General features: G+C 36.6%; 2 protein-coding genes across 9 annotated transcripts in view; one reads left to right on the top strand and one right to left on the bottom strand.

Annotated features, from left to right (window-relative positions):
* MRE11 (MRE11 homolog, double strand break repair nuclease) overlaps window positions 1-18,962 on the bottom strand; it is a 61,397-nt gene extending 42,435 nt beyond the window's left edge. For 2 of the 6 annotated variants that reach the window (XM_017654645.3, XM_073215839.1), the window contains exons 1-9: window positions 18,860-18,962; window positions 18,007-18,123; window positions 16,102-16,234; window positions 10,783-10,943; window positions 10,274-10,361; window positions 9,165-9,306; window positions 5,267-5,381; window positions 1,615-1,800; window positions 156-327 (exon numbers count right to left, since the gene is read on the bottom strand). In XM_017654645.3, coding sequence (XP_017510134.1) covers window positions 156-327; window positions 1,615-1,800; window positions 5,267-5,381; window positions 9,165-9,306; window positions 10,274-10,361; window positions 10,783-10,943; window positions 16,102-16,234; window positions 18,007-18,026 — 1,017 coding nt within the window. In that variant the 5' untranslated portion in view covers window positions 18,027-18,123; window positions 18,860-18,962. Of the gene's footprint in view, window positions 1-155; window positions 328-1,614; window positions 1,801-5,266; window positions 5,382-9,164; window positions 9,307-10,273; window positions 10,362-10,782; window positions 10,944-16,101; window positions 16,235-17,514; window positions 17,667-18,006; window positions 18,369-18,859 lie in introns of those variants that run through there. The other 4 variants (XM_073215837.1, XM_037010985.2, XM_073215838.1 and 1 more) reach the window with 4 other exon arrangements.
* Window positions 18,963-19,054: 92 nt separating this feature from the next.
* Window positions 19,055-24,477, top strand: ANKRD49 (ankyrin repeat domain 49). 3 transcript variants are annotated; one of them, XM_017654640.3, is made up of 3 exons: window positions 19,055-19,147; window positions 21,716-21,986; window positions 23,165-24,477. In XM_017654640.3, the coding sequence occupies exons 2-3, from the start codon at window positions 21,729-21,731 to the stop codon at window positions 23,624-23,626; spliced, it is 720 nt and encodes a 239-aa protein (XP_017510129.2). In that variant the 5' UTR covers window positions 19,055-19,147; window positions 21,716-21,728; the 3' UTR covers window positions 23,627-24,477. The 3 variants fall into 3 exon arrangements, with proteins under 3 accessions (XP_017510129.2, XP_017510128.2, XP_036866881.1); XM_017654639.3 differs by having other exon boundaries at window positions 19,071-19,147; window positions 21,629-21,986; XM_037010986.2 differs by lacking the exon at window positions 19,055-19,147 and adding an exon at window positions 19,282-19,419 and having other exon boundaries at window positions 21,629-21,986.
* Window positions 24,478-26,074: the final 1,597 nt, after the last annotated feature.

Genomic DNA, 26,074 nt, shown 5'->3' with positions numbered 1-26,074 from the left:
ACAACTAAACTCATTCAATGAACAACAGAGGTTCCTTACAGGCCTCACGAGAATGTGACAGATCTGACTTCCCTCTACTCTACTCAAGTATTTAATTCAACGTAAAGAACCTCTCAACTAAGCAAATCTCATTGACCTTGATCTAGAAGAATCACCTTCTCCAAACAGAAGCTTTGAATGGCTTGGGTTACTTTAGGGTTATCTGGGTTAAAAATGTCTGGATGATCAGCCAGAACAATATCTTCCATAAAGAACTGCCGCACCGTGTGAAGAGGAATTTTTTGCATATTCATCTTCCTTCCTTTGATACGCAGCAAACCAACATGTCTGGAGTGGGGAGGGAAACATAAAACTTAGTTACATTGTTGATTTCTCCAGGAAAATGCATCAGAACAATTTTCATTTTCCATAAAGCATTTCTTCATAAAATCATACTCTTAAGAAATATTTTAAGCAATTTAATCTTAATGCTATATCACAGGAAAAAAGAAACATTCTTTTTCCCCAGAATAAAATCCACTCATCCATCACTTATTCTTTCTGAACAAATATAGTTTAGTGAGGGAAGACAGATGTATGATAAGCATAATAAAATGTTATCAGGACTATGGTAGTATACATAGTACAGCTGATCCTTGAACATAGGTTTAAACTGTGGGTCCTCATATCCAGATTTTTTCAATAAATATATTTGAAAAGTTTTTGGAGATTTGTGAGTTTGAAAAAACATTTTCTTTCTCTAGATATTTTATTAAGAATACATGTATATAAATATATATAACTTACAAAGTATGTTTTAATCAACTGTATATGTTATGAGTAAGGCTTCTGGTCAACAGTAGGTTATTAGTAGTTAAATTTTTGGGGTGTCAAAAGTCATACATGGTTATCAAAGGCATGGGGGTGGTCAGTGCCCCTAACTGTATAAATTATCGAAGAGTTCTCAATTGTTGTTCAAGGTTCAATTAAAAGACAAGTTGTTAATTTTTTTTAACACATGTGTATATATATATATATACATATATATATATATATACATACACACACATACATACATGAAATAAAGTAGCAGTAGAACTAGGAAGACAAAAACCAACAAACTGAAATCCTACCACCATATTTTTTAAACCCATTATTATCATCGTAACAATTAGAATCTGAGTGGCTCAAAGGACAAAACCCATTATAAAAATTGAGTTTCATCAGTATTATTACTTCATCACATAATTCCCCTAAAGAATTAAAAGAAATGAGATATGTTATAATATTGCATTTATAACCAGAACAATCTTAATTAAATGTCTTTAGTTAAATCTGTTTATAAATGGACTTTGTGAATTTGGTAATTATGATCCATAGTACTCTAACTTGAAATTTAATTATAGTAAAAATGTTAGCTTTGAATTTGCCTAATAGCAGCAAAATCATTAACACCACTGGGATGCTCCTGTTGAAAAAGCTTAAAATCTGAGAAAATAGTAAGACTATATCAATCTTCATAAATAAATCTATCATATAAACAACAATACCATCTGTACCTTGAACCTATGGGATGATCAGATTATTAAAACAACTTTTTTTTTAATTGTTTTGGAAAATATACCAACTACTCACTTCTTTACAGATTCTCCTGGGGAAAGAGAAGTGACCACCGAACTTCCAGGTTGTGATACATAAAAGAGTTGTTGCTCATTTTTGGTTGGAGCTATTTTACATTCATGTTCATGGCCCCAGATTACAAGATCAATGAAGTCATCCAAAAACTGTTCTGGAATGAAGTTAGTATTTCCATGTTTACTCCTATACCAAGATTTTAAAAAATAAATTGCATAAATATCCAGAGAGAGAGAAAAAATTCATATTAAGTAAGTCAGTGCAGATCTTCCTCCACTCATTGAAGATTTATTACATCCCTTCTATGTGCCAGAAATTACTCAAGGGATTGGGGATGCAAACATAGTATCTAATTCCTGCCCTTTAAAGGGTCTGCAAACTTGCAGACCACAGACAAATAGGAGCACCAAAAGAGAAAGCAATCAATTCTACCTTTAGAGACAGATCATAAAAAACTTTAGAGGAGTGACTCCCCCTATGGCAAAGTTAGAAAAGCATGACCTCTATCAAATAGTAAAAGCCTGTATACTGGTCTGATTAGTTAATCCCCAAAAAGAATAGAGAAAATTAAAGTGAGTTAAGTCTAAATTTTGTAGAATAAAAACAAATTTCTAAATACGTCTGGTCATTTTTTAACATCTATTCTGTTTACTGATTATAACAGGAGTAAGAACGTCAGTCTTACATAAAAGAGTATTCAATATTAAATAAAATATTGTATTGTATGAATAAATGACTTGCAAACTCTGGCTTTTACCTCAATTACTTGTAATTATTAAAAGATATGTGAAAACTCAAAGGCAGGAAAGACAAGGAGGAAAATCTTTCCTTAACACTGACTTAACATTCATGAGAATTTAAGTAAGTATTCAAATACTTCAATCTACCACCCCTTAAGGTAAATTGATACTCATTCATTCAGTAAACATTTACTGTCTATGTGCCAAGTGTCCCAGTCTTCTTCTGGATACTGAAAACACAACAGTGAACAAAGTCCTTGCTCTAGTGAGGTAAACAAGCAATAATACAACATGTGTATGTTTATGTATGTGTACTGATAAGTGCAGTAAAGAAAAGCAAAAAATGACATGGATGGGGGTGCTACTATAAACAGTGTGGTCAGGAAAGGTCTCTCTGACAGATGACAAATGAGCACAGAACACAGATAAGAGATGAAGCATGCACAGGAAGAAAATAGATAAGGAATGAGCAGATAGCAAAGGTGTTCAGGAAGTTCAAGACCAGCAAGGTCAGGATGGCTGAGAAGGATAAATGCAGGGAAGAGCAGGAAGCGAAATCAGAGAAGCAGCTGGTTCATGTATCTAGGAATATTTGTATGTAAAAGACATGTTTCTAGGATATGATATTATCACAATCACTGAAGAAACACAAGAGTAACTCGAATACAACGTGCTGCCATTGTGCCTTCATGGTACACCGACTCTTTGATGGAAGAGGGAAGATTATGCTGATAGGATGACGCTGACTTGTGACCTAGAAGTTATCAAAACGTCCTTATGGGAATATTTTACATGACAAAGTCCTCTTCTGCTTCAGAGTCTACCTTTTTCTGAAGCAAGAGAAAGAAACGTGTCTTTCACAGAACCAACAGGAAATAAAGTAAAATGTAAAAGGCTCAAGAATTCTCATTCAAAATGAGAAAACCTATCTTTCATAAGCCCCTGTAAGCAGTAACAAAGGGAAGGATGCAGAGGGTATAAATGAACTAACAGTATTACAAAATAATTACACAATCAGTGGAGAGGGTGGAGGGGAAAGGGGGCTGCTAAGTTTGGAAAATGGTGTTTTAACTGGATATGATAAGGCTGAAGGCTAATATAGCTTAAACAAACACTGTACACTAATTGGCAAATTTGCTTCACACAGGGGTACTAGTCAGCAATTTAAAAATTACTCTGTACAAGTAAATACATTGTTAGATAATATGATCCAGGTTGGAGAAAGAAGTCACAATTAAGGAAATGGAGAAACAAAAACAAACCTGGAGGGCTGGATTGGAATCACTATGAGCTCATGCTTGTTTGTTAGTTTTTTTAAACACATGTACAGATACAGAAATGTGAATGCATATGTTAGAATGTATGTATACACATATACTTTGTAAACTCTGATCATGGAGGGCTAAGAGAGTCCCAGCAGCAACAAGCACATCTAGTGGCCATATCAGGGTTTCCAAGAAAAGTAATCAGGGCTCCTTGGAGAAGTGCTGGATTCCAGCGCTGACGCAGAAAAATACAAGAAGGGCCTGGAGCATCTTGTGGGACTAGCAAGTTAAGGACATGCTCAGAACCAAAAAGTAAAAGGGTACATTGAAAGACACAGAAGCCAATATAAAAAAGCTCCCAATGGTCAAAGCTGGAACAGTTGAGCAACAACAAAAAAAACTGATAGTACTGAATTATAACTTAAAGAATAAAGTAAATATTCTTGAGTCCATAATAACCTAAATAAATAAATGGATGAATAAATAATTTGTAAGGACAAATCTCCATTAGAGTAGAATTTCAATTAATAAATGCAGAAAGAATAAGGGAAACAAACAAAAAAATCACAGTTAAAACACAAGTGTTAATTGTGGAAAACAAGATTTACTGATGTCTAACATTAGTGAGAAAAGTTTAAGGCGAAACAGGATATTCACATAGTCTCAAAGCATTGTTCCCAAGTAATTATTAATTATAAAGTAGAAAATGGAACCTTTAGAGTGGAGAAACCAGACTATTCTGCATTCAAAAAAATCTGTTCAATAAATAATAAATTAGGTAATCAGGCCCAAATCCCTTTGGATTCTTCCTTAATAACTTCTCAGGTTTGTCTCTTCCCTACCATTGTCACTGCCATCACTGTCATCAGCTCACACCTTTTTCCTGCAGTGATCCCATAATAAATCTTGCATCTCCAAGTCTTCCTTTCAATCAATCCTGCAGCCTACCGACAGATTAAACTTCCTAAAGCTACAAACAACTGAGAGCTGATTCAGCTATATTAAATATTCATATATGCATCAGGAGATATGTATAAGAATGTTCATAACAAAAATGTTTAAAAAAGCCAATCTGAAAATAAAAAACCAACAGGAGAATAGTCTAACTGTATACATCAGTGAAAATGAATTACACTTACAAGCATCAAAATGGATGAATCTTAGTAATGTAACATTGAACTTACGTAATAAGCCAGCTGCCAAACATACAGCATGGTTCCAGCTAAACCAAAACTAAATAAAATACTCATTATAGATATATATGTGATTAAACAATAAAGAAAAGCAATGGACTGATGAAATAAAAACTGAACACAGTGCTGCTCTCTGGGGAGTGTGGACAGAGATGGGCTCTGGGAAGGGCATGGGGTAATGTACTGGTTATGTACCACTTCTCTGCTGAATTTAGGAGTGTTCATCTTATGGTTATTCTTATATCTTATCCATATGCTGTAAATTTTCTTTTAATAGTATGAATGTATATTGAAAACAGTTTCAAAATGCAGTGACACAAAGCATATCTAAGTTCTATCTGATCCTGCACTGACAACTTTCAAAGAGGAACATATGAATGAAAATACTTAAGTTTGGAAAGAGATTTGGGGAACCTCAATATGTGACTCAAAAATTTTCAGAGAATACTTTTACCTGTTCTGATGAATCACAAACAGGTTAAACCAAGAGTTCTCATCTTCTTTTGGCCTCAACATTGATACTTTTTTATTGACGAACATTCGATAGAGCCTTTCATCTGGAATGGACCCTGAAATGGACATTATATTATTTTAAACCTGTTTTCTTACTTCATTTTAAAAAATGTTTAGGTTTTACTTCTAAATTATGTGCTTCTCTGAGTATTTCATATTTCCAAAGAAGAAATACAAAACGGCCAACAGATATAGGTACTTCTCTATACCCTGTTAGAGATATATTTGAAATCTGGAATCATTATTTACAAATGAGTATGTTCCAGGTTCTTGCATGACAGCTGCTGAGCAGCTGCTGCATCCAAAGAATGTTTACCATATCAAGCATATATACTTTCAAAATCTGGGAAATGTTGAATAAACACTTGAGTTTTTTTCTATGTTTAAATTCTTATTAAAATTTCTAATAATGTTTTCATTATCCTTTTATTATAAGTATATATGTAATTTGTATCTAACATATTGTATGTGTTATAAAATACACAGAAAGATATTAAAAGGATGAGATGAAAAATAAATGTATTTAAAAATAATCTCACATATTTAAAAAAATAAAAACACTGTGCTTTTTAATAACTTAATGACTTTTAAATAATTCTTTCCACACCCCAAAGGATCACTTCAGTCTAGTGGAGGAGGCCAACAAAAACATATTAAATTTTAAATACCATAAAAGGGGAAAAGCATTCTAAGACAGGGACATCAGTGGGGGAAAAGGTTGCTGCTTCATGTAGTGACTGGGGAACCCCTTGGAAGAAAAGCCAACAATGCAGGAGTATGAGAGCTGGCAGAGGTCTAGCTTCTACAGAGAACTCCTCGAACGTGGCCAGTGGACTAGATGGTGGAATGCAGAACATACAACTGGGCACAACAAAGTCGAAGCATACAAAGTCCAGGGAATTAGACGACTGCTCTGCTTCAGTGTTGAAGCACTGAGAACACTGACATAAATTAAAAGTAGACAGATACAATATTTGAGGGAGGGGAGGGCAGTTTAACCAGTTGGCAAGTAGCTTCAAAGGTTACAGTGTTTGCAGGCAGGAAAGGAAGTGGCAGCGGAGAGCAAGGAGAACAGTGCAGCTGTCACCCCTCCTGCCCTTAAGCCCCTAAGAGGCCACGAGGGAGCTGTGCAGGACACAGCCACCTCAGGGGCCAGCTGGTTTTACTGAAGGTCAGACAGAAGAGTCACCATTCAGAGAAGAAACTGATGGTAAGAGAGGATATGCTAACTATAAAAGAGTTCTAGAGTGTACAGAGAAGGGTTGGGGCGAGCGGGGGTGGATGGAAGAGGTAAGAGTCCAGTTAAGGAAAGGAGAACAAGGTGAGGTGAGAGTTTGGGAAAAATGGGATGACAGAAGTGGTGTGTGTCTGGCAGTGACTGAAGGAAGCATTATCAGTTATGACCCCTAACATTAGAGTGATTAAAATGCCTTTTAGTAGCTTTTTTAAAAAACGTGTTTTAGACTATATCAAACTAAAAAAGGTTCCGTACAGCAAAGGACACCATCAGTAGAACAAAAAGGCATCCTACCTACAATATGGGAGAATATATTCATAAATGACATATCTGATAAGGAGTTGACACCCAAAATATATAAAAGCTCACACACCTCAAAAAACAGAAAGCAAATAGTCCAATTTAAAAATGGGAAGAGAATCTGAACAGACATTTCTCCAAAGAAGAAATTCAGGTGGCCAACAGGCACATGGAAAGTTGCTCCACATTGCTAATCATCAGAGAAATGCAAATTAAAACCACAATGAGATATCACCTCACACCAGTAAGGATGGCTACCATCCAAAAGACAAACAACAACAAATGTTGGCAAGACATGGAGAAAGGGGAACCCTCCTACACTGCAGGTGGGAATGTAAATTAGTTCAACCATTGTGGAAAGCAGTACGGAGGTTCCTCAAAAAACTAAAAATAGAAATACCATTTGACCCAGGAATTCACTCCTAGGAATTTACCCTAAGAATGCAGGAGTCCAGTTTCAAAAAGATAGATGCACCCCTATGTTTACCGCAGCACTATTTACAATAGCCAAGAAATGGAGGCAACCTAAGTGTCCATCAGTAGATGAATGGATAAAGAAGATGTGGTACATATACACAATGGAGTATTATTCAGCCATAAGAAGAAAACAAATTCTACCATTTGCAATAACATGGATGGAGCTAGAGGGTATTATCCTCAGTGAAATAAGCCAGGCAGAGAAAGATAAGTAGCAAATGATTTCACTCACCTGTGGAATATAAGAACAAAGAAAAAACTGAAGGAACAAAACAGCAGCAGACTCACAGAACCCAAGAATGGACTATGAGTTACCAAAGGGAAAGGGACTGGGGAGGATGGGTGGGAAGGGAGGGATAAGGGGAAAAAGGGGCATTACGATTAACACACATAATGTAGTGGGGGGGGGGGCTTAGGGAAGGCAATATAACACTGAGAAGACAGGTAGTGATTCTACAGCATCTTACTGTCCTAATGGACAGTGACTGTAATGGGGTATGTGGTGGGGACTTGATAATGGGGGGAGTCTAGTAACCATAATGTTGCTCATGTAATTGTACATTAATGATACCAAAATTTAAAAAAAAACAAAAAACCTGTTTTACTTCCTGCTCTATCACCTGCAAAATTAGACACAGTATCTTGATTCCATTTTCCACATCTGTAAAATATAATTATGATCTCTACTTGTTAGATAAATTATGAAAACTGGACAAAGACTATAAGCTCCCTAGACAAAGTATTTAAATAAACCATCCATCATAATTATTCTCTTAAAAACATAGGCAAAGAAAATTTATATACATAAGATTTTCTATGGCTTCTATTATATTGCATTAGTCAAAGAATTATAAAAGTGATGTTGAGGCTACAGTGTTAAATATTTTTTCCAATTTTTCTCATGGTATTTTAAGGCTGATTTAACATGGAATGTAATTTTTGTAATACTCTATACACAACAGAAACAATACTGCTATTACATTCATAAAACAAATACCAAGCTGCACTTGATCCAAGAAAACATAAGAAACAGACTTTTAATGCACTCTAAAAATAGTCTCTGATCTTTCACCCATACGGAATAAGGCATAGCAAATGGGCTTTTACCTATTGGACACTAAATAAATTAAAGACAGTGAAACTGATAGACAAATTTTTTTAGCATTACAGATGACAGCTCTAGACTAATGCTGTCAAATGGAAATATAACTGAACCACTAAAGCAGGCCAAATATATTATCTAAAATTTTCTTGTAGCCTCATTAAAACAAGTAAAAAGAAACAGGTGAAATTAATTTTATTTAGCCCAACATATTAATAAGGTATTTTATAATTTTTTATAAATCTTTGAAATCCAAGGTGTATTTTATACTCATGGAATACATTTCTCAATTCAGATTAGCCACATTTCAAGTGTTGAATATCTACATGAGGCTAGTGGTTACCATGCTGGGCAGTGAAACTTTGGACCTTTCAAAGACTTCCAAGCTATCAAAATGCAGTTCTACAAATTATTCTGTAATTCTAATGCTCAGGATTATGTACCTGAGTCAAAAAGAAAGAAAAAACAAACAACGAACAGATACTAAAGGAAAATATTTTTTCACCAAATCTGCTATTAAAAATAAGTATGAAAGGCTGTTGGTCCTTATTAAATACTAAAAAATTTTTACCAGAATCTTCTACCATTTTTTATAACCACCTATAAGGAATAATTAGATTTGCCTTTTCCAAAAGCAACAAAAATAACTCCAGAATGTGATTTCACAATTGTTTAAACAATTAAATATTTATTGACATGAATAGTAAAATAAAACCATCTTACCTAAGCCATATAGAGCCATTTTTGTGCTTCCTTTTTGGAGCAAAACAGGACTTATGTCTATCTTCTCCACAGACATTGAACGTCCAAAGTGATTTACAAATCCAGCACAACTTAAAATATCCAGGGCACAGAGTGCATCTGCCTGTGCAAAATATTTCCAAAAAATATTAATGTGTATATAAAAGTACATCATCTGCATTTCATATTATTACCTATTCAAAGTATATCCTATATATTAGTTACAAAACTATACATTAGGATAGTCAAAACAAAATTACAATAGTAAAAGTATTTGCTACCTTTTTTCAATTAAAAATGACCTACTCAATAGGAACCAAATGCTAAAAGCAAAATACATGTTTCATCAAAACTTAACATATCTTAGTGTAGCACAGAGAAGACAAGTAGTGACTCTGTGGCATCTTACTACAGCGATGGACAGTGACTGCAATGGGGCACGGGGAGGACTCAATAATATGGGTGAATGTAGTAACCACATTGTTTCTCATGTGAAACCTTCATAAGAGTGGATATCAATAATACCTTAATAAAAAACATTGTTAAAAAAACCCAAAAAACTTATCATGTCTTGGCCACTGAAAAAACCAGCCGTGAAATAAGTGCCTTATAATATTAAGGAGAACTGTTAAGACATTGAAAAAAAGGATAACTAGTGATTTATAGTATTAGTGACCAGATAAAAAGACATTTTGAGTTTAAGACCTCTATTATTATGTCCATATAAAACAAATAAAGTAATAAGATGATCTAATTTATATTTAAAACTGTTCATGAAACAATCATTTCTTACAGGTGAGATTTTAAGAAATAAGAGATACAAAAGCACATGGTTTTAACTATAAAGCATGATACAAATGTTTTATGTTTATTACTACTCCTGGTTACTCACATACCAACTATTCCTCCATATTTTTAAAAAATTATCTAAAAAGCAGTATGAAAGCTTATAAGAATGATAAAAAGTCAATTTGAGTTTTTGACTCAGTTTGGCTAAAAGTTGCTGGAAAGGAAGAGAAGAATGCTTTCCACTGACAAACTAAACTGATCAGCTCTAAAATTTCTACAAAATGTAGGAATCCAGCAATTACCCCTGTGGGATCATCGTGATTGCCATGAATACTAAACACCGGAATCGAAATGTTGAGATTGCCATCCTGGTAGTTCACCCATGGAAACCTTAAAAAAAAAAAAAAGTTTATCAAAGTTTCTGTAAAAGATGAAAGTTGTTTTCCCCAATATCCATTTCCAAAAAATTAATGCAGTTATAGGCAAACTGTATGATCTAAGCTAACAAACTTCTACTAGTTGGGAGCTTTAAAAAATTAAAAGCATAGGCAACAATTCATTTCAATTCAAGCTGAAATTATCTCAAAGTACCACACTTTAAAGAAAACACTGCAATATGTGAACCCTGAGAATTATGAGTGGTGTATCTCATTAATGGGAAGTTAATAAGCTTTCAAATTTTTAAAAGACTTTGTGTAAGGCTTTTATTTGTAGAAGGGGGAGAGGTGAAACATATTCCCTTTGGGATGCAAATGATTTAAAATCCCAGCTCTCACTCACTACATTCACATAAGTACTTAAATATACTTACTTACTAAAACCAAAGTTGACTGACTGATCGCTGATAATTTCAAACTGTACAGGACGATCACCCATGCAGTATTTTCTTAATAACTCGAGGCAGGTATGTAATGTTTTTCTTGAGGGTTTATTTTCATGAAAAAGATCACCACCTAACAAAATAAAATCCACCTAATCCACAGAAAATAGTGCAAAAATTAGTATGTTTTATAGGTAAAAAATTTAAGACTATAGATGAAAAAGGTAGAAAAAACTCATAGAAGATACTATCATGTACGGAGATTTAAATTTTAATATTTCATTTATTCAAAGGGCCTTCCAGTGTGGTGATTAACATGACTCCAACTTAGATTTCTAGCCTAACTTAAAAAAAAAGACCATCTTCAAATTATTCCACCAAGTCTCTGACTCATGCAAGTGTTATTTTTTTTACTATTCCATCCAAACATAAATTTAGCACTTGTAAGAATACCTACAGAAAAGACAGCCAATTCAACCCAAATTATTCATTCAAGTTATTCAGTAATTATTTAGACTTTCTATAGGTGCTGGCAGTTAAGGAACTAGCAGTCTATAAAATAGATCCTTGTCCTCATTATACACTAGCAACTTGCAATACCCTGTAGTGGGCCGTAAGGATACACTGATGAATAAAATACCATCCCTATCCTATACATGTCCAAAATCTAATGGAAAAGACAAGCTAGTACGCATCTAAACACAAGCCAGACTCTGACATGCACTCGAATGGATATGTAAACAAACAAGGAGCAGAGAAGGCATTACAATTAATTCTGAGGGGAGGAAATTCATCTGGGGACAGGGAGTCTGGGAAGGATGTGCTAATGTGGTGGCATTTGAGTTGCACTGTAAAGGATAAATGAGCTTTTGAGGAACAGCATTCTAGGAACAACCAGAGAAGATGGAAATCACACAGAAAAAAAGTCCAACACATACTTTCAAGAAGTGTATAATCTACGTAATTCATTAAGTACTTCATTATACAGAAAGAACCCAGCAGCACAGATCACCGTGGGCTGCAGTAGTGGAGGGAGCAACCATGGCATGTGGGTTATTGGAAGCTGAAGACCCAGCAGACTCAGGAGGAGCCTTTGACTTCTCCCTTAATTGCCTAAAACAATTTAGATAGGGGCTTATCCCAGGAACAGAGCTATTACCAGAGAAAGCTCCCTGTCAGGAAGACTCATGTGCATGGCAAGGCAAACACATCCGTGTGCCAACTGCTCTTCCCTGTCTTCCTTGAGCTCTATTCCTCCCCTCAGGCGTCTCAGGCCCCTATCCCTTCTTCTTACTTGAGGATGACATACAAGCCCCAATTACCTGACTGCCAGAGAGTTTTATCTTCCATGGGGCTTCCATAAACACAAAATTAGTTTTCCTCCTGTTAATCTGTCTATATCAATTTAATTATTAGACCAATCAAAGAACCCAAAAGGGAAGAAAGAAAGTTTTCCACACATATAGTAGTCAGAGAAGATTTAATAAAAGTGTGGCGTTTAAGCTAGGTCTTCAAAAACGAACATAATTTGAATACAGGAAGAAAATGATCATAAAGGCATAGAAGAAACAAAACAAAAACAACAAAGCAATCAAATAAAAAACATTCATAATGGGAAGGAGGAGGGGGGATTAATTGTTTAAATGGTACAGTTTCACTTTTGTAAGATGCAAAGTGTTTTAGAGCTTGATTACACAATGTGAATGTGCTGAACAATGCAAAAGTATACACTTAAAAATGGCTAAGAGAGTAAATTTTATGTTTTGTGTATTTTACCAGAAGTAAAAATTAAAAAAAAAATTTTTTTTTTAACTTGCTGGTCACTCCAGGGAACCTTGAAAAGGATGTAATTTGTCTCTTCTTATTCTGCCAAAATGAATCTAATCATGAAGAAATATCAGACAGATCCATTGAGGAATACATCACAAAACATCTAGACTGTACTCTTCAAAAATGTCAAGGCCATGAAAGATAAAGGCAGACTGAGGAAATGTACCAGCTTACAAGACACCAAAGAGACATGACAACTAAATGCAAAATGTGATCCTGGACTGGGACCTGACACCACCCACCTGCCCCCGAACTGCTCTAACAGACATTACTGAGACCATTGGGAACATTTTTAAATTACATAACAGGACTGGGACCTGACACCACCCACCTACCCTGAACTGCTCTAACAGACATTACTGAGACCATTGGCAACATCTTAAAATCACATAACAGTACAAATCAATATTAATTATCTGGTTTTCTTAAGCGCACTGTAGCTACATATGCAGGAGGGGAGTGGTGTGTGTGTGTGTGTGTGTGTGTGTGTGTGTGTGTGTGTGTGTGTGTGTGTGTGTGTGTGTGTGTTCCTCCCCTTTCTTTTATATATGTATGTGTGTGTGTGTGTGCCCGCAAATAGCTCAGAAAAGAAGATGAGTGTGTGTGTGTGTAAGCGCACTGTAGCTACATATGCAGGTGGGGTGTGTGTGTGTGTATTCCTCCCTTCTTTTATATATATATATATATGTGTGTGTGTGTGTGTGTGTGTGTACCTGCAAATAGCCCAGAAAAGAAGGTGTGTGTGTGTGTGTGTGTAAGCGCACTGTAGCTACATATGCAGGAGGTGTGTGTGTGTGTGTATTCCTCCCCTTTCTTTTATATATATATGTGTGTGTGTGTGTGTGTGTGCCCGCAAATAGCTCAGAAAAGATTGTGTGTGTGTGTAAGCGCACTGTAGCTACATATGCAGGTGTGTGTGTGTATTCCTCCCCTTTCTTTTATATATATATATATATGTGTGTGTGTGTGCCCGCAAATAGCTCAGAAAAGAAAATGTGTGTGTGTATGTGTGTGTGTGTGTGTATTCCTCCCCTTTCTTTTATATATATATATATATGTGTGTGTGTGTGTGTGTGTGTGTGTGTGTGTGTGTGTGTGCCCGCAAATAGCTCAGAAAAGAAAATGTGTGTGTGTGTGTGTGTGTGTGTTGAGTGAGGATAAGGCAAATGTGGTAAAATATAGGAAAATCTGTGGTGAAGGGTAAGGAATTATTTGTACTATTCTTACATTTCTGTAAGACTGATATTTTTTCAAAATTAAGTTAAAAAAAAAAGAAAAAAACTCTAAGGATCTAGGGAGTAGAAATAAGGCTGGGTATAGATCCACAATATAGAGGACTTAAAAGTCAGGAAGAATTTAGATTTCAATAGGGAAAGCATAAATGTAATACCCACCTGGGGATACCAGCATGGGGCCCTGGTGGTTGGGGGTGGGTGAGAGATGCAGGGAAAGGAAACAAATGCAAACGGAAGAGAAGCAACAGCAAGTGGAGAAAGAAGCTGACTCAGGAAAAGAAGTATTTTGGCACCTAAGAGTTAGAAAAGAAAGAACAAAGGGTCCTCTGGCAGTCAACTGATTTCCTATGGCTGCAAGCTTCTGTGTGCTCAGGGAAAGAGGAAATCTGTCTTAAATGGAATTATTACTAGACACTGCCTCATTCCTTAAATTTACAAGAGTACCTACTGCTTGCTAGATCCTTTCTAGTCACTAGGATACGGCATGACGAAGCAGAAAAGATTTCTCTCTTACAGAGTTTACCTTCCAATGGAAATAACAGATAGTAAACAAGTGAGCAGTTCAACAAATTAGTTCAAACGGTGTTATGAAAAAGAAAATTAATGGAATATTGTGATAAAAGAGTGTTTGGAGGTGTAAGGGAAGACCTCTTCAAAAAGGTAAAATTTGAACTCAGCACTGAGAAGTCAACCCTGCCAAGACAGGGTGCTCCAAGCAGAAAGAACCAGACACGCAAAGGTCCCAGGGTACAGCATACTGGAGCGGATGGAACACAGTAAACAAGACAGATAAACGAAAGAGACAAAGTCCCCTGGCAGGGGCCAGCTCAAGTTGAGCCCTATTTGAATTTTACTCTAGTTTCAGCGGAAGGTCACTTGGAAGATTTTAAGCACCAGAGTGATGTGATTGACATTTTAAAAGTTCACTTTGGCTACTATGCTGAAAAGATGTAGGGGAGAAGAATGGAAGCAGAAAGACCAGTGGGAGCTGCTGAAGTCTAGCAAAATATGAAAAACGTTTTGGGGTAAGAATATAGGCATGAAAATAGAGAGTATAGGAGGGCTCCATATATATTAAGGAGGAAGAACCAAAGGACTTGCAAATAAACTGAACACAGCTCTGAGGAAAGTCAGGGTTGGAGATACTGACTTGCAAGTCAGCAGCATTTGTATTTTTTCCCTCACTCTCTCCTGGGCTCTATACTGACAGTTCAACTGCCTGCTGCAATGCTGACCTCAGTTCCTATTGGACTCTCCAAGTCAGATGGTCTAAATCAGAATTCATCATCTTCCCACATAAAGAAGTACTTCTGCCTTATTCAAAAGCTGTTTCTATTATTGGTACCACCTTTCACCCAAACACACTTCAGAGTTACTGTCATCCTCTTTTCCCTCAGCCCCACTCCCTACAAGTAACCATTCAAAGTAGGCAAATCCTACCTTCCTAATACCTCTTGCATTCACTTCCTTTTTTCTACCCTCAAGACACTTTAAAAAAGCTTCAAACCGGTCTCTTATTCATGCTATTCCCTGTTGCCAGAATTGGGTATAAACTCCTCAATCTGGCATTTGAAATCCTCCTTGAATGCAGCTCAAATCACATTTCTAGTCTTCCAACATGCTTTCTAAGACATGACCTACCAATGAATCAAACTGACCTGCTATACTGCTGATACACCTCACGTTGTCTCACCTCTGTGCCCTTCCTCCCGCTTCTCATGAAATGTACATTCTCTATGCTCTTCACCCACCAAGAGCCTGCTCATCTTTCAAAACCCAAGATGAATGCCACATCCTTTATTAAACACATTTTGCTATACTCTTCTAAACATGATCTCTATTTCTAAACTCCCAGGACAGCCTGTTCATAATGTTATGTCTCTGACCTAGCATCTCAGCATTCTGGACATCTGGCCTATCTTTGGCACTGGCTTGCTGAAAGTACTGTGAAAGTAGAAATTATGGCAGTCATCTTTATATTTCAAAGAGAAACTACCACAGGATGCTGCACTCAGTAAACATTCCATAAGTATTTGTAAACTTTTAGACTTTACAAAAGTACCTCCTACTTGAACTAAAGGTACAGAGCACACAAAAACTGCTTTGGGGTTTTTAGTATATTGATATTTAAGCAGGCAATGTGAGCACTTGAGCGTATAAAATAAACCTCTACTTTTAAGAAAGGAAAAGAGTCTGCTGAGTAAGAGAACACAGTAGAGACTGTAAAAATGTAAGCCGCACTCACTTCATTTTCCTGGGCAAGTCTCAAAATTTCATCAAGCGTTATAAAGGTATCATTTCCTCTGACTGCATCTTTCTCCATAAATCCCAGGTGAATATCTGTTGCAACTAAGATCTTAAATGTGTTTTCATCATCACTGGATTTAAAAAGAAGACAGAAGTCGTCAAAACAACAGTCAAGCAAATTACAACCTAAATTTATAAAGTAAGTAACAGCAGTTACGGAGTAAATTCGCTTTTCTAGCCTTAAACTAGGTCTGAAAATCTCAAGTATTCAATAGATCTTTAACATCACATAGGTTGCCTACCACTAATTTAATAAAGAACGAATGTACATGGATTTTTAAAAGGCTCTGTGACTGCTTCAAAAATGTATAAAACCTTGTTACACCATTTCCAACACTCATTTGTACCTGGGACCTGAAAGTGTGGTTGCTTCTGTTCCACAGCAAAACCCCAAGAGGATTTGAACCCTTATCTAAACTTGCTATTTATCTATTTTGCACTCTTCCAGAAAAATTAGAGTTCAGTGGTTAATTTTAAAAGCCCCTCCTCTTACTTTACAAGTATATTTTTATCCTAATAAGCTAGTAACTTACATTCAGGCCCTCGAAGACACTTGCTTGACTCTACTCTCTACACAAAGCTAGTTTTTCATTTATAAATCTGGCCAAGCAAAAAACCAGAGTTATTTACAATTCCATTTAAATCTGGTAGTATTCAAAGGTTCTTTCATGTGAAGCAGCAATGTAATAGTTATAAATACACCCTTAAACTTAATGTAACTTTTAAGAAAAAATATTTTTGTATCTATGATCTCACTTTAACTTTCACATATAAAGAGGTAGGTATCATTATCTCTGAAAAATGAGAAGGCTAAACACAGAGAAATTAACTGATTTATTTATTGCACAACTAAGTAGCAGAAACAGAAGTAAAACCCAGGATTAAAACTCAGGCTATTTTCACTAACCCATAATGAACTTAAAAAAACTTTTACATATTATCTCCAAAATTCAAATCTTTATATACAGGAGATTTTTCCAGATAAGTCTGGAAATGTACATTCTCGATGCTTTTCACCCATCAATAGCCTACTCATCCTTCAAAGCCCAAGTTGAATGCTACTTCCTTCGTTTAAACCCTTCTTGCTACCATATTATGTATCAAAATTATAAAGACAAGTCCTTTAAGAAACTTCAAAAACGATATGCACACAGTTCTGATTGCTATATACACACAGGGAGGTCAGAACACAACCAGACACATTACTACCTGGTGCTTCCATGGCAATTTATAAAGTTATTTTCACATGAATTCTCACTTAAACAACGAAATTAACGTGAGAAAAGCATTTTTATTACCATTACACAAAAATGAAGACATTGAGACAAGATTCAGAGAACTGCTAACTTACCCAAGGACACACATTATTAACCAAGGAACTGAAACCAGGATGAAAGACTCCAAGTCTGAAGATTTTTCCACATAACTTTTTCCAGTCTTTTCATTTTACTCAAGTTCACTTCCAATTTAGTCAATGCTAGAGCAACGCACTGCTCTAGAAATCTGCTTAAATAGGCTTGCATTTACCAGTAAGATTTCCTCATCAAAGTTCAAGAATATTTATAGCTTCAATATTTTAAGACAAAACCTAACATAAACTTAGATACTATAGTATCATACCAAACTTCTGCAAGTCCCCAGTCTTAGCTACATATTATCCTCCAGTTAATGAACATACATTATGAATTTTTAAGCATTTCAAATATTCTTTCTGATGATTAACATTTCTGTTCATCGTAGTTATTGCTAATTTATGAAATAAGTTTTATTTTATGGTGACCATAGCCAATGAGCTTTTAGAAATCCCAAGCAACAAAGAAGATTCCAGAGGAAAAATGCTTACAGGGCATCTGTGGGACTCATTTCTACAGTTTATCCAGCTCCTCGAGGACCAGATTCTCGCCAAGTACCCCTGGGTCCTGTGTTCAAATGTGCCAGAAAACTCACTAAATTGCAATTTCTAAAAGCAAAATTAACATTATTATAAAACACACATTTTTAAAAAGCAGACTGCCAGTTTGGGGAAAATGTCCTTTTCATCTAAGCACCTGCTTGCTATACTTTTAATTTTTAAGAGCCAAGAATAGAAACTAACCATCACCAGTGCCATTCTAGTTTCACCATTATTATTAAATTCATCTATTTCCCTTTCCACTTACCAGACAGGAAACTAACGTTTGTTAAATGAATGGGCAAAAAAAGGGTCACATACAGTAATTCTGGTTTTGCACACGAACAACTCTGGATGTGCAAACATCTTCACGTTGCATGCATAGGCTACTCTAGAGCACGGCGATGACTCCGTTATTTCCTACTCAAAAACACTCGATCTTCTGAAATAGCTTGTTTTGAAAAGAAGCGTCTCACGTTTTAAACTAGTGTAAATAAACAGAGGCACGTGGTTTGCGGAGAAACACCTTCAGGCACCAGCAAGACAAAGAAAAATGGCCAAGATGTAGGCGAATAGCTTCTGCAGGGAACTACCCCTCCCACCCCGAGTGCTGGTTGCGTAGGGATTCCAAGCCTCAACCTGCGCCCGGGACCGAGTCAACTCAGCCCATTGCTCCCAGACGGGTCAGCCCACTCTGGGCTTCCACACGGGGCCCCGCAAAACTAGGAGGCGAGGACTACTCCTAAATGACCCAACTCCCGCACTCTCCAAAGCCCCACCACCGGGCCCCGAGGGTGTCTTTTACCCGGGAAGAAAGCGGACTTCCAGAGAAGAAAAGATCAGCTCAGCCCAAACTAGAGCCTGACAACCAGCGGGGCCACCACCCACCTTAGGCGGGAAGGAAATGCAGCGCTTGCTCTCGCGATACCCCATTGACGACACAGGCGCTACAACTTCTCTTCGGCTCTCATTGGCTGCCGAGTGCAGTGAGGGTGTAGCGGCGATGCCCCGCCCCCGCGCAGGAACCAATCCCGAGAAGCCAGGAGACGATCCCGGAAGCCAGGTTCGCGGCGGAGGTTTTCCCCACTCTAAGGTGGGTGAACCTTTTCCGAGCTCTGTATCACGCTTCGCGGTCGCCTTGCGGCCCCTATAAACTCCTGGGCCCATGGGGGCGGGTCACCTGTTTACCCCGGCTGAGCCGGGCAGATCCGGCCGCGTCGTGGGTCCTGACAAGGGCCGAAGCGGCTTGTTGGTTCTTGGCTATTTACAAGGCCGCAGGCACGACTCCTGGGCCGAGCAAGTGACCAGCTGGTGCCAGAGGGGCTCGGGTCTGGTGGCCTTGTCCCTCACTCCCACGTCCCGGAGGTAAAGCGCTCGGACCTTCCAGTGTACAAACCTTTATTCCCAGCTTCCCCTTATTGTCGCCCCTGGATCCCGGGTTCAGCCCATCTATATTACTTTGTACTGACAGCCGTAAAATGCAGTGCAATGAGAAATAATGTGAAACTTTTGAATTAGAAAATCCGGCTTTTCGGTTCCACTGAAAGGTCCTTAATCGAGGGCAAGTTGTTTTAACTTATACGAACCTTAGCGCCTTCGTCTGTAAATTGGGGTTTATGTCCCCACCTGTCACAGTTTGTGAGGTGCTGGCATACTTTAGATCTTTCTCAAAATGAAATGTGTCCTTTTAAGTTAAGCATACCCCATTTCTTCCTGGTGGAAAATACCAAGTAAGAATCTTGATCGATTTTTTAAAAACCTTGATTAGGGAGATGCACCTGGGTTCAACTCTTTAAATTAAATCTACCTTAAAAAATTTTTTATATGTAACTTACTGTGTATGGAGCAGTAAATTCAGAAGAGAAGTTTTTATAGAAAACGGAGCCTAAGGTCTGTGCTATAATGGTATCAATTTTGATGTAATAAACAAGTGAACTTTACATCATTTATTGCTATCTATTAAGTATTTAATGAATTGATGTATAATCACTTTTGTGTTGCAAGGTTCAGGAAATAGTTTGAAAATAAAGACAAAAGTGAGAGTTCTAAGAGAACTAATAAAACAAAACAGTCCTGGGACTGAAAAGCTGGATGGGATTTGGAAGTCCTTTTGTACAATCACTACATCTTACAATGAAGTAACAGACCCAGAGAAGTCACTAGTCATGAATAAGAGTTTAAACTTAAGTTTAGTGCTAGTAATAAAGTCTACTGCTACATAAGGATTGTATACTATTAAACTTGTGAAATTAGAAATAAGTATCTTAGAAGTATGACTAACTCGGGAACTTCACAGAATCTATGCCAAGCAGAATCAATTGGTAGGACTTTAATTAAATTTATTTCTACAAATATTTCTTAATGCCTGCTGTATACAAATGCTACATAAATATAAGTTACAGCCCCCGTCCTTAAGCTTATACTTTTTGAAGGGGCTAAAATAAAAAAAAGTGGTGAACTAAGGCAATTTGTAGCACAAAAAAAGTAGATACTAGAAATCTAATTTGCAGGATCAAGAAAGACAAAGTTAAGATCTGAAAGCTTTGTAAGTGGTAAGATTTCAACAAATACAGTTGGGAGGCTGAGAAATAGTATTTTTAAAATATTTATTAGTTATTCTCATTTTTTTTTAACTGGCTGAGGTTTAATAAGCTGTGTAACTCTTTGAGCTGATAGCAGTTTATACATTTATAAAGTCACCTAGCAGAATAAACCTCACTTCCTTCAGGAAGCCTTCTTTAATCCCTCAGGACTGGGCTAATTATGACCCTCCTGTGTACTCATTGTATGTGGACATGGTCCTGTCATAGCACTGATCACACTGTCTTTTCCAGTTCCCCCATTAGATAGTAAGCTTCTTGAGATTAAGATGGATCTTGTTCGTTACTGAATCCCAGTCCCAGAAACTAGCACATATCAGACAGTCTATTCATATTTCTTGAGTGAAGGAGTGTGTTACAGCCAAAATTCAGTTCCAGACAAGAAGCCAGCTAAGAACTATCATTGTCTATCAATGAATAAGACTCCTTTTTAAAGCAGCAAATTTTCCCAAGCCCAGAGTTACTCAAGTAGAAATAAGATAATTATTGTAGATGTCATAATAAAGATACCTGTATTGATGAGAAATTGGGACAGATGTCCTATGGGGGCTGTTCCATCTCTAAGAATGCTGAATTCTTTGAAGTAGTTTTTTAGGAACTAAAAGTTTTTGTTTCTGCTGTATATCATCTGTGTGTCTAGTTTATAGAAATTACAAACACCTTCATTTTATTATAATTTAAAAGCTTCAAATACCATCACTCTTAGCATAATACAGTAGCATCTAAACCAATAGATTGAAAAAAATATAACCATTGACTTAGTAAAAGAAAACAAAAACTAAGGAGTATTAGGCCATTAAAGACATAAATAACTGAAATCTATCACCTGTGTTATTTAGTGAATGTAAAGGGTACCAATAAACACCAAAAAGTTTAGACTGAGTTTTATTTGTATATGGTTACAAGACTTACCTGTGCTGTTGCTAAAGTCTCAATTACTGTTTTGCTAATAATTTTTGTGTTTGTGTTTTTAGATCTTGATGAACAGAATTAAGCAGACATAACTGATCACTAGAAAGATAATTTTTACCCTGACATTTGAAATGCTTTGTATTATATAGAGTAGCAGTAAAAATGGAAAAAGAGAAAGTAAATGATGTTGGGAAACCAGACCCAGAAAATTCCTTGGACTTTTCTGAACACTCTGACCAACTTGAATTGTTGAAAACACATGGACACCTTATTCCCACTGGTACTCAAAGTCTCTGGGGAGGGGACTCTGATGAAGATGAGGAGCAAGATGAAAAAAATGAAGAATGGTATCAACTGCAAGAAAAAAAAATGGAAAAAGATCCAAGCAAATTGCTTCTTTGGGCTGCTGAAAAAAATCGGGTAAAGAAAAAAGTTAAAGAGGAAACCATAATATAGTAGAAAAGTATTTCATTCAGAGCCAGAAGACCTGTTCCTGACCCTCTGTTTGGTTTATAATGCTGGGCCAGTCCTACCATTTCTGAACCTCTTTTTAAAATGGCTATCAATACCTGCCTCTCATACAGGGATTTGAGTATCAAATGAGACAATGTACATGAAAGTACATCATAAGTACCAAATGATCATTAGGTATTATTTGGGGGTGTAAAGATATCAAACAATCATCTATATTTTTAAATCATTTATATTAAGTCATCAGGACCACCCTAGAGACAAGTATCATTTAGGAAAAGGAAGATAGGAAGTAACATTTATTACATCACAACTTTACCATGTGCCTTACTATTACTTGATTTAATCCTTGTGTATCCCTACAAGATAGGTGGTAGTCTTCCTTTTTACTGATAAAGAAATTGAGATTCAGGAATGTTCATCTGCTCACTATCATCCAAGTGGGATGATCCTACTTAACCACAAAAGTATTTTCCCACTCAGCCACTTCTACCTCATTTTACTATGTTCCCCCATAATTGTGTTACTAAACTAATAACTAAAAAGGTCTTGCATTTTTGGGTAAATTTTCAACCCATGAGTACAATTCATCCCACCTGAGGTCCAAAAACCAAACTGAAAACCAATTCCTGAAAACATGTTTCTAAAGTTTTACTTAGAAGGTATTAAGCTCTTTAATCTCTAGATGTCTTTACCATTATATTCCTCTGATAAAGAAGTTTACTTTTTAAGGTTTTATACACTATGTATATTGATGTGATAATCCCACTAAAAAATCAGTTTATTTTCACAGATGAAATATAAAATGTTAAATACAATTATTTTCATATTATTCATCTAGAACTAAAGCTTTTGTGCAAACAAGCCTTAATTGGACCAAAAATGCATGGTTTGATATCTAGAGAATCATATTCTTAGAAGCCACAGAGTATGGTTAACACTAACTTAATGCATTCTTAAATCAGTTGCCCTCTCTACCCCCAAAAGAAATATTTTCATCTTAAAGTCATCTGCTAACAAAGAATTTTTTTTTAACTTAACTAAATCTAACACCACTAGCCAGTTTAATTTTGTTGACTGTTTTGGTTTGATATGGGTTTTTGAAAGCTCTCTGTTTTTCTTCTCAGCTTACTACAGTGCAGAGGTTACTTTCTGAAAATGCCACTCATGTGAACACTAGGGATGAAGATGAGTACACCCCTCTTCATCGGGCAGCCTACAGTGGGCACTTGGATGTTGTCCGTGAGCTGATTGCCCATGGGGCCAATGTTCATGCGGTGACTGTAGATGGCTGGACACCCCTTCACAGTGCCTGTAAGTGGAACAATGCCAGAGTAGCTTCTTTCCTACTTCAGCACGATGCGGATATTAATGCCCAAACAAAAGGCCTCTTGACCCCCTTGCACCTTGCTGCTGGGCACCAAGACAGCAAAGATACCCTAGAACTCCTTCTGATGAACCGCTACATCAAACCAGGTCTGAAAAACAACTTGGAAGAGACTGCATTTGATATCGCCAGGAGGACGAGTATCTATCACTACCTCTTTGAAATTGTGGAAGGCTGCACAAACTCTTTGCCTCAGTCTTAATGGTTCTAATCATTTTCTTAAGTTTCTAAGTTATCAGTGCCTCCTTTGTGTGAGCTGTGAAATACCCCTATGGCACAAAGTTGACATCAAAAGTTTCAAGGCAGAAATTCAGTGGTACTTTATAAAGTCCTTCTGAGTGAATTGCTTGACCTTGATGTCAAAATGTATTTGAAAGTTGTCTGGATATATCTCTAATGATTTCTGTGGAGTTTGTGATTTTTTATCAGAAGTAATTTTAACTTAACCTATACTTAAAAACTTGGCATAGGTTGTACAAAAATCTAATGATATTTTTGGTGCTGATCTGAGAAAAATGTATTTTTAAATATCTCCCATCCTGGATCTTTGTTGAGTATTTAGTAATACGTGTATTTTTATAAGGTGAGGTAACTCAGAATTTAATTTAAAAGTCTTAAATATACTGGTGCAGTTCAGCTGTCTTCTCTATATTACCATAGCCATTTGCTTTCATTTAAACTGTAAGAACTAAATTATTAGTGATTTGAATGCTCATGGGTTAAAAAAGCAAAAAACCCCACAATCTTTGTCTTTTAGTACATAGACCATTTCTAGGAAAGTAGCTAATGTTAAATCCATGAATGTTCTATACTGCCTCCCCTACCACAATTCACACAACCCTATGGACAGTCCTACCTCACCCTGGTCCACCTACATGACCCTAAAAAGCAAAGTAACAGTGGAAAAGGAATTTTAAGACTGAGGAATGATTAGTATCTTGGGGGCTGAAACCAAAAAGTGGCTCAGACTTTTTCACAAAGCCACAGTGGGATTAGTGACAAAAGCATAAATATAAATATTAAAAATAAATAAAAGTTTTGAATGACAAAAAAGGCACAAATTCTTTTTTTTAACCTGTGCACATCATCCTTGGATCGATAACATATTGTTCATTCAGCATGCATTTATTTAGTATCTACGGTCTCAGTCTCTCTAGCAGGAGTTTCCCATTGACTGTCTAGGTCCTCTGTGACTATGCCCAAAGGGTTTCCTCTTCTCACAAGAACTGATGCTTTAAGGGAAGGAAACTAAACCAATGGCCCTTTTCTTCAGTTGTCTATTTTAGATGTCTACCAAGGTTTGTCTTATGAGCCAACCCACAGGACCCAATAACCTAGACTAAGTAGTGTTATCACTTAATCAAATATGTGGTGGTTTTTAGGATAGAACAAAATTGGATCATCTCAGAAAAGTTAAAGATAATATATGAACTGAATCTGTATGACAAACAGGATCTCAAGAGTTAGGAGAACCTCAGTTATTTGTGGTCTCTGGCTAGGAGATGCCTTGGTTTCAGAGCCCTAATATCTGTGATACAAGGATTTGGGCAGAACGTGAGAGGTTGCTTTCTGTTTCATTTGACCCAGTGTAGTGATGACAAATGACAAATACAGCTGATAGACAGTGACTGTAGGATAAGAGCCATCTGTCCCATTAGACTACCAAATGAGACTGCCTAGTTACCTGAAGGGCACAGAGCCCGTGGCTTCTTTCTTCCTTGGGAATGAGCTACATCCATGACTTCACATAAGCCTTCCTCAGTATGGGGCAAAGAAGATGCCTTATTTCCAATAAGGAACTTACCTGTAACTACTCCCTTGCTGTTATGTCTCAACATTCATCCAGTGCCTGGGAGAAATCCATTCCATCCCTGCGAGCAGAATTTGTAGTGAGCTTCCGTTAAACTTTCCTTAGTTATTTACTAGTCTTTTATATCCATAGAAGGCGTTCACTAGTCGTGCTTCTGACTGTATGTATACCTGTACTTTCCAGTTTGCTTTAAGAAGGCTTGATAGCTCAGTTTGGAAACAAAATTTTCTAATCTTGGGGAGTTTATCCAACCATGTTTTAAAAATAAAACCTATGTTCCTCACAACTATGGGCTTAATCTTGATTAAGTTATATGCTTGAGGAAAAGGTGGTTTTCTGTCATTGTTCAAGGGACACATCAATTCATAGGCCCACAGTGAAATTGGGTTTGCTTTTATAAATCTTAAGTATGCTTCTCCAGAGAGCTTTTTGGCCCATACCTACCACAGTGATGGGATTTAGAGTCTTAATACCATGGATGTGAAAACATTTATTTCTATTTGTTGGCATCTATTAATAATAGCAAGAATTCAGACACCTGCAGTGCTGGAAAAACTACTTGTCTTATTTTCAAAGGTCCTGTCCAGGTGTCAAAGGTCTCCCAACAGAAGGAAAAACTCAAGAAATAGCCAAAAAAAGGCAAAATAATTTCAGCAAATAATTATAAGGACTGAAAGGAAATGAGATTCTGAGAGAAAAATGTGTCTCTAGAGTGGATCAGGGCCTTGAAACAAAGATGCCTTATTGTTCATTCTAAGTGCTTTTTGGTGCCTATCAAATGAGTACTCTAAATTCATATTTAATTTTTTTCCTCTTTCAGGATGCATCTTGCTAATGCTG

This window comes from Manis javanica, chromosome 11 (assembly GCF_040802235.1).
Source record: "Manis javanica isolate MJ-LG chromosome 11, MJ_LKY, whole genome shotgun sequence".
NCBI lineage: Eukaryota > Metazoa > Chordata > Mammalia > Pholidota > Manidae > Manis > Manis javanica.
The sequence above is the reverse complement of the archived record's forward strand: the minus strand, read 5'-3'. Positions and strand labels throughout refer to the sequence as shown.